The 17,105-nt window shown below is 42.8% G+C and overlaps 1 protein-coding gene across 1 annotated transcript in view; it reads left to right on the forward strand.

The window, feature by feature from the left end:
* The window catches only part of ALOX5 (arachidonate 5-lipoxygenase), a 97,818-nt gene extending 93,997 nt beyond the window's left edge, over positions 1–3,821 (forward strand). The window contains exon 14 of the mRNA XM_073596518.1: positions 1,215–3,821. Within this exon, the coding sequence (XP_073452619.1) occupies positions 1,215–1,394 (180 nt within the window). The 3' untranslated portion in view covers positions 1,395–3,821. The remainder of the gene's footprint in view (positions 1–1,214) is intronic.
* The last annotated feature ends 13,284 nt before the right edge of the window (positions 3,822–17,105 follow it).

The following is a 17,105-nucleotide window of genomic DNA, read 5'->3' on the forward strand; positions in this document are numbered from 1 at the left end:
TGCTCACTGACCCCCTCCTCCTGTATACTGCTCACTGACCCCCTCCTCCTGTATACTGCTCACTGACCACCTCCTCATGTATACTGCACCCCTCCCCCTGTATACTGCTCCCTCCCCCTGTATACTGCTCAGTGCCCCCTCCCCTGTATACTGCTCCCCCGGTATACTGCTCCCTCCCCTGTATACTGCTCCCCATCACTGTATACTGTCCCCTCCCCCTGTATACTGCTCCCGCCACTGTACACTGCCCTCTCTACCCTGTATACTGCCCCCCCCTGTATACTGCTCCCTGCTCCCCACCCCTGTATACTGCCCTGCTCCCCCCCTGTATACTGTCCCCCCTGTAAACTGCCCACTCTCCCTGTATAGTGCTCCCCCCTGTATACTGCCCCCCTCGTATACTGCCCCCCTCCCCCCTCCCCCCTGTATACTGCCCAACTACCCCCTGTATACTGCCCACTGCTCCCCACCACTGTATACTGCCCACTATCTGTAGGTTATAACCCCCAGAGTGCCCCCTCCTTTCCTCTCCTGGCAGCAGCAGCTGCAGGTATTTGTGTTTCCTATGCTTCAGTTCATGAATGAGCAAGAGCCTCTATCTCCTGCTTATTCATCTGCAGTGCAGCTAAGGCTACAGAGAAAGGGACTGGAGATGTGTCCTCAGTCCCTTTCTTTGTCCCAAAAATGAGACTTCAGGGATCTATTTAGACTCCTGATACTTCATCCAGGCTTGGTGACCCTCCACACGGCCTGCCACATTTATGTTGCATCATAAAGATAGCTGCCACGTGGTGGTCATCTTGAAACCTGGGGGCCCCATGATCTCCTATTGCCCGTGGGCCCCATGAGTTGTCAGTCTGCCCCTGCTAGTCAGTACTAGTATTTGCTTTGGAAGAATAAATCACCTCTAACGATGGGGATCCTAAGTGTATTGATGTTGCTGCATTATGTAAAACTATTTTCAACAATATTTACATTTTAGAATGGAGTGCCTCAAGACTGTCCAAAATTTTGGAGGGTGCCTTGAGATTGTCCATCATTTTAAAGGGTGCCTTGACTGAAAAAAGGTTGAGAAACGCTGCACTAAGCTAAGGCCTCAGGAGTTTTCTGGAACATGTCATATACTCAGATGTACAGATGAGGATTATACCAATAAAGTACTATGTAGACAAACCTATTATGGCTGAAAATCTAATTGCATGTTGTGTTTCCAGTTATTTCTAGGATTCTACCCTGATGAGCATTTTATTGAGAAACCGGTAAAAAAAGCAATGGCCAAATTCAGGAAGAACCTTGAAGACATCACTAGTTTCATTCAAGACCGAAACAAGAACAAGAAATTGCCATATTATTATCTGTCTCCAGACAGGATCCCTAATAGTGTTGCTGTTTAAATTAATTTCGCTTTTACGCATTAAAGGAGAACTCCAATCAGTTAACAATTACCAGTAAAGTTACATCATATCAGGCTCCATGAACATGACTTCTCTTTTTTTGGTTGTTGGGTGTTGTGGAGAATTTTGAAAATCCCTTTGTGTCAGCTGAGATCATCACCTTTTAAACAAAGAAGTGAGCGGGGAAATGAAGCAATGTTATACACGACTGTTACATTGTCTTAAGCATGCAGAGACAGTGTACTGTGTTACACAGCCCCTACTTCCTGTTAGAGGCTGAACCATTACTGGAACATTATTTTAAGTTTCAATCGGCAAAAAAAAACAAGCAAAAAAAAAAAACAATAAACTGGTAAATATATTCTCACTTCACAAATGTATTACTGACTTTGTACTGTGCCTGGAGTTCCCCTTTAAGTTTAAGGGTAAATGTATAGGCTCATAATAGTCTTGAATAAACCTGTTTGACTTGTCTTACTCATTAATGTCAAGAATGGACTGGAAGTAACAAACAGCCCTGAAGCATCAGATCACAATCTGTTGGAATCAAAATATTCACAATAATACTTCTACAATAATATTAATGTATTGGGAATAGAGGTGTACAATAAGCTTTGCTGTTTTATTATACCTGGAATTGTTGGTGCTGGAAAGCAAACAGAAGATCACAATACATAAGTATAATGTAAATATAATGTATTAGTGTTTCTGTCAAATTTCTGGATTACCAGTTTAAGCTTTCTTAGTGTTTGTGTCCCATAGTGCATTTATCACGCATTTGAAATATATCAGTTCTATTATAATATATTATTAAAGCAACCAACAACAATGTAATTGCTAAAATCAATAGTGTTGTTGGCAGGATAAAAAGTAATTCTACCCTCATGCGCACCCTGTGCAAATTTGACTCCTCTAACCTGGACTTGCATATGACACTAGCAGTGACAGAATGGTGGTACTAAGGTATGTCAACTCCCCAATGATGACCCTATGCAAAGGGAATGGGTCACAGAATTAAATAAGCTTCCTGAGTGTCGGTGTGGTGTAGCGTAACACACCCAGTGTCAGTGCGATGAAAGAGCTTGTATTGAAATAATGCAAACACAGTTCACAAATAACCCAGTGGGAAGGCCACTCAGCCAAGAACACTCACAGGTCCAACAGCATGTAGAGAGCAGGATTCTGCCAAACTGAGGGCGTCTGTTGAGAGAGGCAGCATGCGGACTGGCCATCTTGTGCCCAAGCAGGAAGATGTCCAGAGGAGCTGCAAGCCCTCTGATTTCCCTTCTCATCAGGAACCTGTCCCTAGTCTACCCACTCACAAAATGCGTGTCAAACCTGGGAGCCAGGGCCTTAAAAAAGCTCTGCCTGACCCAAGATGGCTGCTAGAGTCACATGTGGTGGCAGCATCCAATGGGGTAGCTTTCCCAGTGTCCCAGGAAACCATAGAGGAATCATGTTTCTCTTGACTACCTCTACAACTGCAGTGTTTCTGCGGAAGAGTGCCACCTGCAGTGGAGAAAGTATACTTCGCCTGCCTACATGCATATGAAAAAAAATCACATATGAACAGGGTGGTGTACTGCAGATATTTTCCCTTATATTGGCAAGGTGGCACAGTGGTGCATCTGGGGTTGAAAACCAAGCTGGTGGTTCATGATGTGTACACTCCTGAGTCTATAGCCCTTGAGCAGTGATTCTCAATTAGGGATCCTCCAGAGGTTGCTAGGGGTTCCTTCAGCATTGGGCAATTTCTGCTTCTCAGATAAGTTCCCACTGTTCCCAAGATACCATTGATCTTTTTAGCTATCTTTAAGGAGGTAATTCTTCCCAATGACCACAAGTGTAAGGACCATTGTTTCCACTGACCATCACACTAATGTATCATGAATTGTAGATTTCTAATTTTTAGCAGGGGTTCCCCGAGATTGGAGAACTATTTCAAAGGTTCCTCTGTGTTGAAAAGGTTGAGAAAGACTGCCCTAGAGTATGGATTCACCAAGCTGGTTTTGGCGATGGGATCAGAAACAACAATACTTATACATTTTGTACCGCTGAAGAACTCCAATTGTACCAGTAGACCTGCTAATATATAGGCTTCAGTACTTTAATACGCCAATTCATTATTGTATAATTGTGTGTCTTCAGACATAGTAATTTCTTACCCTTTCTTCTTTTTGTCTGTATTATATGTAAATAAACGCCCATGCGCTACTCAAAATGAACCAAACCTTTATATTACTGTGTTAGAAGCTGCTAAACACCCCTGTGCAATCAGCAATCACAGCATAAAAAACATTCAAGAAATAACAGTGTAGCTCTTCTAATAAAATGTATTGCATAGTGAAATAATTATTCCATGATTCATAAAATAATAAAGTGCTCACAAAATGTTTATAAATAAATTACAATTTTGTCAATAAAAAAGAGTGTGCTTATTTTTAATATACTGTACATGCTTGATTACACCATATACCAAAAAGTGTCTCTATGCTTAAAGTGGAACTTCCGCTTTAAGGACTCCTAACCCCCTGACATGCCATATTTGGCATATCATTTTTTTTTGGGGGGGGGGGGGGGGGTACCTAGTTTTGACAGGTACCCAGCTTCCACTTCTGCTTGTGCTGCCTAGGTGACTCGAGCGGAAGTTCTCCTCTCACCCTCCCTCTCTGGAAACTTCTGGGACACGTCACAGTGCCCACACTAATGATGCCGGTCCGGGGAAAGGCGGGGAAGAGAACCGAGGGTTCGGGCAGCTGCATCCCTGGATCGTGGGACAGGTGAGTGTGTTTATTAAAAGTCAGCAGCTATACTTTTTGTAGCTGCTGACTTTTAATAAACACAGAAACGGCTGGAACTCCACTTTAAAGTGATTGTAAATGATAACCTTGTAAAACAACCCACTCAGTTCAAAATAGAAATGGAAGTGATCACATTCCCTCTGTTTTCAACAGCATAAGAGATGGAGGGAGGAGAAGCGGCAGGACACTGAGCTTCCCAGTAAACGGCTGTGCAGTGGGGGGCGTGTCAGGACACATCTGATCATTGGAGGAGGGTACACTGAGTTCCCAGCATAGCTAGAGAAGTGACCACACAGTGTGCTCTCCTGCTTAGTGTGTTCAGTTTTTAATAGGGAAGCAGATGGACTGGCAGGAACACCAGGGATTTCACACAAATGCAGCAATGCAAAGAGAACAGGATATTTTCTCATACAAGTACACGCTACAGCAGGCACATATCAGGAATATGAAGTGTTAAGGTAACAAATGCTTTAAACAAGTGTTCAAAATCAGTCCTTATAGGATAATTACTTCTCCTATGGATCACAGAGGTTCACTTAGATCTGCACTCCTGTGACCCGTTTTCAGCTTACAGCAGGCTAAAGTCCCCTGTCAGCTCACTGCACACAGCCGGTCCAGGCACCAGATCAATCCCTACTTTATAGTCGGGATCCACCCAGAAGCCTTGACTGGAAGCTGGTTGAGCCTCGCAGCAAGCTGCTGGTAGAATGAGCCAGCCACTCCCGCCCCCTCCACAGCCACGCCAGTGAGCGCTGGAGGGGCAGAGCGGAGAGACGGTGTACTGTTTCTAATACACTTCAGGTGGCGTATTTTTTTTTTTTATAATCAAAATAAATAAATAAATAAATAAATAAAATTAAAAAAAAAAACAAAAAAAAAAAATTCCAAAGAAGGCTATCCATCTGTCCTCCCTCCCCACTATAAGGTAGATATCTGCTCTGTCCCTTCACACTCCGTTCCTTCCACATGTGGTGACAATAATGTGCCTTGAGAAACAATGGACTACATGCCAGAAGTGTATAGCCTACACCTTAGACACTCTATGCCGCTCACCTCAACACCAGGACCCCTATGGTCACATAGGCTTTCCCATAAAGGGCAAATATCCAAGAGCGTAGTCACAGTAGTCTTCCTAGTGTGCATCATATGGAAATGCCAGGTAAGCTCATACACAGAAATCCCATCAGATTGGTTTGAATGCAGATGATCACAAAAAAGGCATTTCCAGTAAGTGCCAGCATACGAGCGCTCGTACATAAAAACACATAGGAGAAGGTCGTGGGTGATGTCACGTATCTCCTTTCCCTATGCGTCCCAGGGGGCGGGGCTTCATCAGCGGTTAAGGAGGCATGTTGTACACCCACCTTAAATACTCATACATATTCAACAGAGGGGCGGGACACCCCTCGTTGTCTCAGAGATTAAATTCCTACATCCAGGTGTACAACTTGCCTCTGGATCCGCTGATGAAGTCCCGCCCCCCTGGGACGTAACGCGCACGGAAAGGAGCTATGTGACATCACCCGCGGCCATCTCCTACGTGTTTTTATGTACAGGAAGTCGTATGCTGGCTCTTACTGGAAGTGCCTTTTTTGTGATCATCTGCATTCAAACCAATCTGATGAGATTTCCGTGCATAAGCTTACCTGGCATTTCCATATGATCCACACCAGGAAGACTACTGTGACTACGCTCTAGGATATTTGCCCTTTATGGGGAGTTGAGGTGAGCGGCATAGAGTGTCTAAGGTGTAGGCTATAAACTTCTGGCACGGAGTCCATTGTTTCTCAAGGCACATTGTCACTTTATATGGAATTCTGTGTGCTTTTCTGTATGAACTTTTTTCTTCATGAACTTTAATTAGCGCTGCACTATTTTTGTACTACATATATATACCTGTTGATATGGATGTGATAGGACGCCTCCAACATACACAACCTAGTTTTTTGTCCATGAAGGATTTGTTAAGCGAGCGTTAGTTCTAGTACATATACCATGGATGTACTTATCAGCATTAGGGGAGACAACCAATAGAATTAACCCAGGGGGATATTTAAAGCTTCAAGAAAATGGCGACCGCAAGCTTCCTGCAAAATGCATTGAGGCTGCGCAGTCGCTAAGATTGATGTGACATCACATCATTTCTGGTCAGTGGAACACACGCCGGCTCGGCTGAGCGGGGATTTATACCATTGAAAGGCTGTCTGTGTTGGTGCTTACCTAAAGCACCAAAATGTAAGTGCAGTACTTTGGATTGGTTTATACCATTTTAAATAAATACTACACTATATTACATTATATATATCTCTGCCATTTACTTACTACATATGGAGTAGAAGAACTGCTGGTAGATGTGAGATCCAACTAGCCAAGTAGTTGTGCGAGAGTGAGGAAAGGAGACATCTCTGGAGTATATAATAAAAGTGAGAGAGGGATAATACGGCAGTGACCTTGGAGGCAGCGATCCTGTTATTGTATGCTGCACTCAGTAACCTAGTGTTCCGTGGAGTTAAGGCCCACCCCAACCTAACAACCCTAATGCGCACAACTATTACAGTTTGGCATCGAGCCAGGGCAATTTATCGCTCCCTGGGTACTATCTTTGCCTATGCGCCCCTATGGGGCAATCCTAATCTCCCCCATTTCCGCAGCGTGCCAGACCCACAGGTGTGAGCCAATAGGGGTGTAGTGGGCTTAAAGCATCTGGTGACAGAGGGCAGGTTGAGTACATTCTCAGAACTTAAAACGAAGTACAACCTACCAAATTGGATGTTTTTCCATTTTCTGCAGGTGAGGCATGCCTTCCAGCACCAGTTTCCTGGTTGTGTTACTCTCGAGTCTGACCCAGTGGAGCAGTTGCTGACCACCAAGGTCCTAACGGCCCCCCTGTCAGCAATATATTTCCACATATCAGCTTCCATACCCACTAAATTAACTAAAGTATATGCGAGATGGAAAAGGGATTTGCCATCCCTTGAGGAGGAGGACTGGGAGAACTGTGTCTCCGCCTATGTCTCGATCATGATTTCAGCTAGAGACCGCTTCTTACAATTACAGTTCTTACGCCAGGCCTATTACACACCTCAGAGGTTGGCTGTTATTTACCCGGACAGGTCCGCAGCCAGCCCTAGATGTGGAGACCCAGAGGCCTTCTTTATACATATGACATGGTCATGTCCCCTATTACAGGGGTTCTGGGAACAGGTCCTGGCAGATGTTAATCAGGCAGCAGGAACCTCTATCCCACTGCGCCAGGAAACTATGTTGTTGAATGTAACTAAGAATCCTAGTGTGGGAAAATACAAGAAACTGTTCATAGCATATGCCACCTACTATGCCCGTAGGGAGATTTTCTTGAGATGGAAATCTGAGGCACCACCCACCATCACCACCTGGAGGAATACCCTGAATACTGTATTGCCTCTATATAAAATAACATATATCAATAGAAACTGTCCGAGTACGTTCGACAATATATGGTCCTCCTGGATAGACTCCTGGGGATCCCTGCCACTGGAGATATCTCCACCCAGCCCAGATGCAGACTCCTAGCCTGGCAGAGCGGATCACGAACCAGGAACCGTTTGCACATGCTTTCCCTCCCTTCTCCTCTCCCCTCCCCCCCCCCCTCCCCCATGCTTCTCCTCTCCATCTCATCCTGTTCTCCCCCCACCCTTTTTTCTACCACAATTATTCAGGACTCACTAGTTCGGGTGAGAGGGTTCTCCTGGTGAAGATCTACTAACTCACTTTTTCCAATTATGTTACATACTTGTCGGCTATTGATATTACAATTCTTTGGGAATAACATTTTGTAACCATATCAATACTCTAATTTTCATTTGCACTGTACTGTAAACTGACATGTGAATACTGATTTTGAATAAAGTTCACATTTTGTTAAAAAAGCGAGAGAGGCCTTTCATGGCCATTTGGAGCTGGTGAGTGAGAATTTTTGCCCTCACGGTGGTGGAGCACTACTGAAGTGAACTCATGGGAGTACATTACCTGTTTTGATGCACGGCGACTGGAATGGAAGACACTTGAAGGATTATACAATATTATACATATAAAGCAATACGATCTTCCAAACTCTTTATTCTTCTGGTTACTGTAGCTCTGACATGCCTTTGGTACCAGAACACTTTATCTGCTCCAGGATGATTTGGAATCTGTGTTGCATGATGAGGGTTTTGTGAAACCTTTATCAGTAATCTATAAAGCTTTATTGCTGTTGGTTCATGTGGGTCTTGACCTTTTGCAATCGAAATGGTGGACAGAGGTGCCAGATCTGGACAGTGATGATTAGGAGGATGTTTGGGATTACACATTTGTACAATTGGCTGCTACAATCCTGCATATGGCCTACCTCACACCGCAACGTCTCCATGGAACATACCCTGCGATGGAGCGCCTGCTGACTTTGTTTATGTGTTTTGGTCCTGCCCCCATATCCAGGAATTCTGGACTCAAGTTGCCTGCTTTATCTATTTGTTAAGGTGTGGGATCTCTGGCTCAAGTCTCCCTTCACTACTGTAGCTAGATCTGACACTGATGGTAGCATAACACCCTGAGTTTGCCCTCCTTTTTTTCATTTGCACAACCAACCTCCCCCTTCCCTCCCCTCTTCATGGTTTAGCCTTGCACTTTACTTGTACCTACTAATTTCGAGCTCCTTTGATCCTGGTGCTCACGTATTTGAGTAGACATTAATGCCATGTCTGTTTTATGTCTGCTTCAACTGTATGTAAGTGTATTCTGCGACTGCTTTATGTTCCTTGTTTATCAAGAGGTATGTCTGAGCTACTGTTGTGTTTTTAGTTGTTGTTTGCTTTACCTTGAGCCAGGGAATGCCCAGAGGCTCCATTTTGTATCTCTATTTAACACCTTTAATAAACACAATTAAAAAAAAGATATTATGCATTTTAGATATTCTAAAACACATATTAAATTATACAAGTATATACATATATTCTTTGTTTTTCAAAGAGAGGTTGTGTGATGACCTTAACATGACCAATGGTTAATAATTTCTATGCTCTGCACTTTGTTTTTACTTATACATATTAGCTGATCTTAATAAAATAACACAATCATGCCCTTAGATCTTGGATTTAGCAACCTTGATGTAAATATACCATTTAAATAGTATCAACTGAAATGCAACTATGCAATGTACATAACTATTTTACATTTGTCTTTAGCCATGTGGAAGTATCCTCATAACAAATAAAGAAAGCTTTTGTGAAGTTTAACCAGTTGACGCCTGCCCACAGTACATTTATTGCGAGCGGACGGCAGCTGCAGGAACCGCGACATACTGGAGTTACTGTGGAGTGCCCACGATGCTGTAAGGATAATAGAATGTAAATGTGTAATTGGAGCTGCCTGCTCTATGCATTAGGGTCAAAGATTCCCTTAAAGATCAAGGTTAAGGGTAAATGTTAAGGAGAGCTAAGCTAAGGGCTCACTTTAGGGGTAATGTGAAAAAATGGAAAATTGAATGACAGATACCATACTTTTCCTTTCCTGACGAGCTCCATGTCAGCACAGCTGGTAGGGGCCTCGTCCCCCCATGCTTCAAGGACCTAACTCATAAATTTTAGCCCACCTGCAGTCTTAGTGTTCTTTAACTAGTTCTACCAAGCTGGGTTGGAGTTGTGCTGACATGGACCTTGTTAGGAAAGGAATATTACGATAAGTATCTGTCATTCAATTTTCCGTTTTCCCTCACGGCTCCACGTCAGCACAGCTGGGAACTAACTAGCCACACAGGCAAGGGATAATGCTACACACTCCTTAATTCTGGCTAAAAGTAGAAGCCAGGGTGCCTCTTCCAAACTCAACTGTCATTAAGGCTTCTTCTATACAGTAATGAGCCATGAATGTATATATTGACGCCCACGTAGCTGCCGTTCAGTCTCTGGGAACACTCGGCCTGCTGTTACTCACAAGGTCAACACCTTTATAATTTTCCTGGCACAGCCAACACTTTCAACCTGTATGCCAAGGAGACAAGCTTCACCAACCAATAGACAATAATCTTGTTGGAAATCAAGAAATCATTATGTGCTCCACCTACAATGACAAATGGGTGCTCCCGACTTCCCGATGCCAGAAATCGCCTTGATGTACCACTTTAAAGCTTGACCCACATCCGATGGGCGAACTTCTTGGGTACTCATGAAAAAAGGGGGACATAGGAAGGACAAATTATTGTGTGATATGGACTCTGAAGACCACTTTAGGCACAAATTTGAGTATCGGCATGAGTACCACCCAGTCCGGGAAGAACATGAGACAGGGTACTCTAAACCCCAAGGCTACTAATACCAACACTCTTCTGGCTGATGTAATTGCCACCAGGAATGCAGTTTTCAGTGAGAGGTACCACAGGGGGCCACTTTGATTGAAGGCATCTGATGCAAAAAAGTCCAACACCAATGGGAGATACCACTTCGGAAACAACCATTGCTTAGGGAGGTTCCAACCAAACTGCAGCTTGAAGAACAGTATAATTAAGTGTTGGGAACCCACTGTATGCCGGTGAATGTGGGCCTATGGCGTAATTACGCATAGACCTAAATCAAGCCCCGCCTGCAGAAACTTAGGAACGTGACAGACTTGTGAAGAGTCCAGTGTAAAACCTGGATTAGAGGTAATCCTGTCAATCTCTGTCATATTCTACTATACAAAAAAAAGAATAATAAAGAATTTTGTGCCGCACTATCTACCTAATATTCTGCTATAACAGCAGTAAAATTAAAATTTGTCAATAGTGCAATATGATGCTCTGCTGTGAAAAATCAAATTCATAACATAACTAAAGTGAAGCATACATTAAAGATACAGTAGTGGCATATCCTTGTGACATATGCAACCCTACAAGATCTCACACCTCAAACTCATATAATTAATAACAGCAGGTTACTTATAATAAATCCTAATTCTAAAAAATATATAGTCACACAGAAGTTAAAAATAAAGTGTTGTAGTGCATACAAATTTTATGACCTGATCATATGTCACAGGATCAGTTCAACATATGTAGCATAAAAGTCCTGCTCAAACATATATTTATGAGTTCATTGATGGAAGTAATCAAAAAACCGTGTTGCAGTGTCCACACTCAGGTGCTCCCCAACCTTAGGTAATAGCCGCTCACCTCTGAGTGTGTGACCTCACATTTAAGTTTGATCCAATCACGCATGTGAATCACCTCTGGATTCTAAGTTAGCTGTGGGATCCTGAACTGCTCAATAACACTGTCTCCTCATATATAAACAGTAGAAAAAAACGCCATAGTGTGATATTGTTTTTTTACACAATTTATTATACAAAAAAAACCCCAGTCCAGGGTACTCACATGGATCTGGTGCGTCAGTGCACCGCTCTATTCAAAGCCTTAAAACACTGGGAATTTGTTGAGGTCATAGGCTTGTTCACTATGAGACAGACCAGCTGCCTCCTGCATCATCTTGTCCCCTCCCCTACACGTGTCAATACAAGGGAAATGACATATCTTCCTCAGGGCTATCCCTTTAATTTTGACACTTTAATTTTACTGCTGTTATAGCAGAATATTAGGTAGATAGCGCAGCACAAAATTCTTTATTTTTTATGCTATCAGACGACTATATGGGACATGATTAGTGCCAGCAGCTGACTTTTTATAATTTTATTTTTAATAGGTAGCTCGCAAGATCCTCACATTTTTTTGATATTCTACTAGTGCTGTCCCTCTTTGCTTTTATAAGAGTATTCACAAACTTTACAGAGCACCTGAGATCTATTAGCTTCTGCCTCTCAAGACCCAAGTCATCAGCTTGAGCCTGTTGGGTGCTGGATGAATAACACTTTGGAGAAGATTTGATCTACAGACAGAGTAGAGTGGGTCCTCACACTCATTAGGAGGTGCAGAGGGCTCCTTCGGCCAGTCTGTGATCATCACCAGAACTATCACCTTCTCTTGCCACAGCCTCAGCAGGAAGCTGAGAATCAGAGGGTGGCATAAGCTGTTTTGGAGATCCATTTTGCAATCAGCACCTCCACCCTGATTACCTACACATGTTGGACCCTGGAATAAAACTTCAACAACTTGGTTTTGACTGGGGATGTGAACAGGTCTACCTCTGGAAGAAATTACCAAGCTTTGTTAGTTCTTGAAAGACTTGCAACAGTCTGGACCATTATCGTCCAGGATTGTCCTGGACAAATAGTTTGCCTGAAGATTCTTCTGACCAGGCACATAGGCCACAGATAGTTGCAAAAGATTGACTTGGACCAACTCTAGAATCGAAGGAAACCTCTTTCAGAAGGGAGAGACTGAGTGCCCCTTGTTTCCAGAAGCTAGGAGAGCCTGAAATGCCGCTCTCAACTCCAGGATGTTGGACACCATCTTTAACCCTTGAAAAAGGCCATTGGCCCTGAGATTGTTGCTCCTAAAATAGGGCTCCCCAACTACTTTGCTGGTGTCTGACTGCATCACCAGCCACTAGGTCTCCAGATTGGAATGACATCGCAGAAGATTCCGATTCTCCAACCACAAGTTTAGGTTAATTTTTTTACAGCGCGTAATCCTTATCTTCTGACCTAGGTCCTCTAACTACCACTGCTCCAGAAACCCAACTTGACAGGGGGCAAGAGTTCAACTGAGCCCACCTGACCTGCTGGAGTGAGGAGATTTCTGTAGCCCAGTATGAGACGTGGAGGATAAAAGATCTCCCAAAAATGGCCTGAAATGCTTGCCTTGAGGGACCACGCATCCATCACCAAAGCTATGTCCAAGGAGGAGCCACCAAGTGCCCATAAGACATGTATGGGTTGCACAATCCTCAAAATACCAGAAAGCATCCTGACATGGAGCTCTTCACTGACTTCCTGGAATATGTGCTGGCTTACAAGTTTTTCCTGGACTCCCAGCCAGAAATGCAGAAGCTAACCTCCCTGGAGTGAGCGTGGAAACTGCCTCTTGAACTTCTGTCTCCTTTAACTCAACAGACATTCATCTTGAGGCCAAACTGACTGCTATTAATTTAGGCTTCACATGCAACAATACAATGGCTGAGTACATCCTTAAAGACCACAGCATATTCTAATGGTCATGTATCTGGCTAATCCCATAAGGAACACACCGACCAAAGGGGCGATTCCAAACACTGGACACTTTCTGTTCAAAAGGGCATCATTTTTACAGCCTGCTGTGACAACATGCTCCAATCTTGTAGAACAAGTACTTGATTCATTCACCATAAAAGGAATTGTCTAGCATCCTCTGGAGGCATTTGAAATACTTCCACAGCCTTGCTTCTAATTAAAGGCATTTCACCGACCTTACAAAAGGAGGAATCAAAAACCTGGACAAAGGTCATCCTCATCTTCTTGTTCAGAAGAGTCTGAGAGGATTGATTGGCGTGTTCAATGAATATGACAGCCTGCTAGGTATTGTCAGCTTTATCCCTGGCTGCTTGAACTACCAGAGCTTATAGTCATGCTTATCTGTATCTTCTTTTTAGAAGAGTCTAAAGAGGATTGTTTGCCTGGAAGGCTAGAAGACTGCTCACTGATAGAATAGATAACTCTTTCACAGGGTGAGTGGAAACACTCCTTTAGAGTGTATTAGCCTCATGTAACAACCGGTTAGGTGTCGCCATCTTTATCTTTGGTTGCTTGAACTAAGCAAGATTCATACAGTCATGTTTATCTGCATCTTCCCCTTTGGACAGTCTGAAGAAGCTGTTTTGCCTGGGAATACTACGAGGCTGCTCGTTACTAGAATATGTAACCCCTTCACAGGGTGAGGTCCTTTAGAGTGTATTGGCCACCTGTTTAATGAAAGTGACAACCTGATAGGTGTCATCATTCTTATCTCTGGTTGCTTGAACAAAGCAAGAGTCATACAGTCATGTTCATCCGCATCTTCCATCTTCCTTTTTGACGAGCCTGAAAAGGGCTATTTTGCTTGGGAAAGCTATGAGACTGCTCATTGCCAGAATAGAGAAACCTTTCACAAGGTTTTGCCTGCCACTTAACAAAGAAGCTCAAAAACATAATTCAATGCAGTAGAAAATAGCTTGCTTAGTAACAATCCCTAAAGGGTTAACTACTGCTAGAGGGAGGCTAATACTGCAGCTTTCCTCCACAGCCCTAAGATTTCAGGGATGGTTAATGAATCAAACCTTACATAGTTACATAGTAGGTGAGGTTGAAAAAAGACACAAGTCCATCAAGTCCAACCTACCTTACCCTGCCAGGGAGCAGGACATGAGGAAAAGCTTTTGTTCAGAAGAATTAATATATTCTGCAATGCACACAAACCACCCAAGGTAATAATAGACACCATAAAAGCATTCTTCTTTTTTTTCCTTTTTGGCTGAAAAACTGGAGAGCACAAAAAATATAGAAGGATGTCCTATACTCCAATGGGCAAAAGCTGGCTACAGTAGTCATACCTTTAGACCAGCCAGGTAGAGAAGCACGCCTAGATCCTTCACATAGGATAAAAAAAGATAAACACTGAGGCTGCAGGTGAGCTTAAATTTATGAGTTAGGTCCTGGAAGGGGAGGGGGTGGGGTGGTCATACCAGCTGTGCTGACATGGAGTTATCAGGGAAAATCATTGTTGTTTGGATTATAATCTCACAACACAATGCCAAATATCATAGCTTTTATTTTTTGATATGACTATTACATGTTCCTTGATGCCATGCATTTTAGACCTACTAATCTGTTAAGATAGATACTACAAAAGTCTTTAAAATATTTATATTTTATATAAGTTGCATTAGATACATTCTGAGAATACAAACAATGTAAAAAAAATATTATTTAGAATTATAAATCATATAAATTTGTGTTGGGCTGGAAATCCAAAGATAAAGAAAATACTCAGGCTGCCTTTGATAGTAGCCTGCTAAATGCATTAAGATATGGTTTTGCTGCCATCTGGTGGTGATGATGGTTGTTGCACAAGTAATCCTAACTTCTGAATAGATACAACTGTAACTGGTGGGCAAAACATAAATACAATAGGCATGTAAAAAAATCATTGGGTATATGTATGAACTTTTTTCTGAAGCTTTTTTGTGCCGAATTAAGTCACTTCTCGTTTTGACAGAAGTGGTAGCTTTAAAAAGTGCTTATCTTTGCACTTAAAGGAAATCGGTACTGAGATGTTATAGAGGCTGCCATTGGAATAAAAATGCTAACAGTGTGGCTGTCAGGGTGATCTAATGGCTTCAGTACTTTCTGAGTCACTATCAAAACTATCAAAAGTATGCAGATCAGGCATTCTGATTTCACTCTGAACTAACGTACCTATCATGCTTTTTCCAACGACTCAAGTACTAAAGCCAAATCTAGCCAGAAAAATAGCAGCTTCCAAAGGAAGGCAGTAGTGACAGCTTCTATATTGCTCTTAGTACAGGTTTCCTTCAAGACCTATCTGTTAAAAAGAAAAAGTATTGTAGCATCAGTCATCAGAAAATATTTCTCTGCCCAAGCCTATACCAAGCAAATGAGCCCTCATTGAGGAAAAGGAAGATGTGGTTGGTTTATTCCACTGACCTAATCCACCCAGCAGAATGTCTCATTTTGCATAATGCTGAGAGTCAGCAAGAAAGGGGTATACTGTACATAAGATCTATAACACAAAAGTAGGTAGGAATTTAAAAGAGAAGTATAAACTTAAAAAAAAAACATTTCTATTCACGTAGGTGGATGCAGCATTGATCTGATGCTGCATCTGTCCCCTGCCAGCTCTGAAGTGAGAACTGAGTGATCTAACACCGCTGATTGCTCAGTTCTCCTCCTCTGTGAGCAGAGAGACAGTGACTGTCAGTCACCGGCTCTCTGCTCTGCTCCTCAAGTGCTCAATAGGGTGCTGAGCTGTGGAGGGGCGGGAGGGGCTGGCTCTCAGGGGATCATTGAGAGGCTGAGCCAGGTGCAGGTCCAGGCATCTGGGTGGATCCTGACCATTCCCGTGGCTGGAAGGGCTGAGGACATCAGCCGACAGCAGACTAGCCGAGTGTCGACTGAAAAGAGGCTGTATTTCTCCTTACAAAGATTGCTAAACTACTTGCGTAAAAAATAGTATACTGTTTTTAGCTGTGTTCCTGCAAAGGGAATCCATGCCACAGGGGGGATCCATGCCTTCCCCTACCCCCACACAGTGCACAAACACTGGCTAGGCACACATTTAACCCTTGATCGCCCCTGATGTTACCCCTTCCCAGCCAGTGTCATCAGTACAGTGACAGTGCATATTTTTTTAGCACTGATCACTGTATTGTCACTGGTCCCCAAAAAGTGTCAAAAGTATCAGTGTCCATTGTCTGCCATAATATCACAGCCTCTCAATAAGTCACTGATCACTGCCGTTACTAGTAAAAAAAAATATATATATATATATATATATATAAAAAAATAAAAATATCCCATAGTTTGTAGACAATATAACTTTTGCGAAAACTAATCAATATACACTTATTGGGATTTTTTTTACCAAAAATATCTAGCTCAATACATATTGGCCTAAATTTATTAAGCAGTTTGATTTTTTAAATGTATTTATTGGATATGTCAGTCTTCGTTTGTAGCGCAGAAAATAAAAAACGCAGTGGTGATCAAATACCACCAGGAGAAAGTTCTATTTGTGGGAAAAAAGAAATACATTTAATGTGGGTGCAGAGTTGCAAGAACGCGCAATTGTCAATTAAAGTAACTCAGAGCCGTATTACAAGAAATTGCCTGGCCATGAAGGGGGGGGGGTAAATCTTCCGGAGGTTAAGCTTTACGTCATGTATCGGTTCTCTTTAACCCCTCACATTAGAGGTATTATATATAACAGAACTGCATTGCACTTGTAGGCGGGGCTTAGGCCCAGGGTACCCAATCAGGGACAGATCACGCA

The sequence above is a fragment of the Aquarana catesbeiana genome, linkage group LG08 (genome assembly GCF_042186555.1).
Source record: "Aquarana catesbeiana isolate 2022-GZ linkage group LG08, ASM4218655v1, whole genome shotgun sequence".
Lineage (NCBI taxonomy): Eukaryota > Metazoa > Chordata > Amphibia > Anura > Ranidae > Aquarana > Aquarana catesbeiana.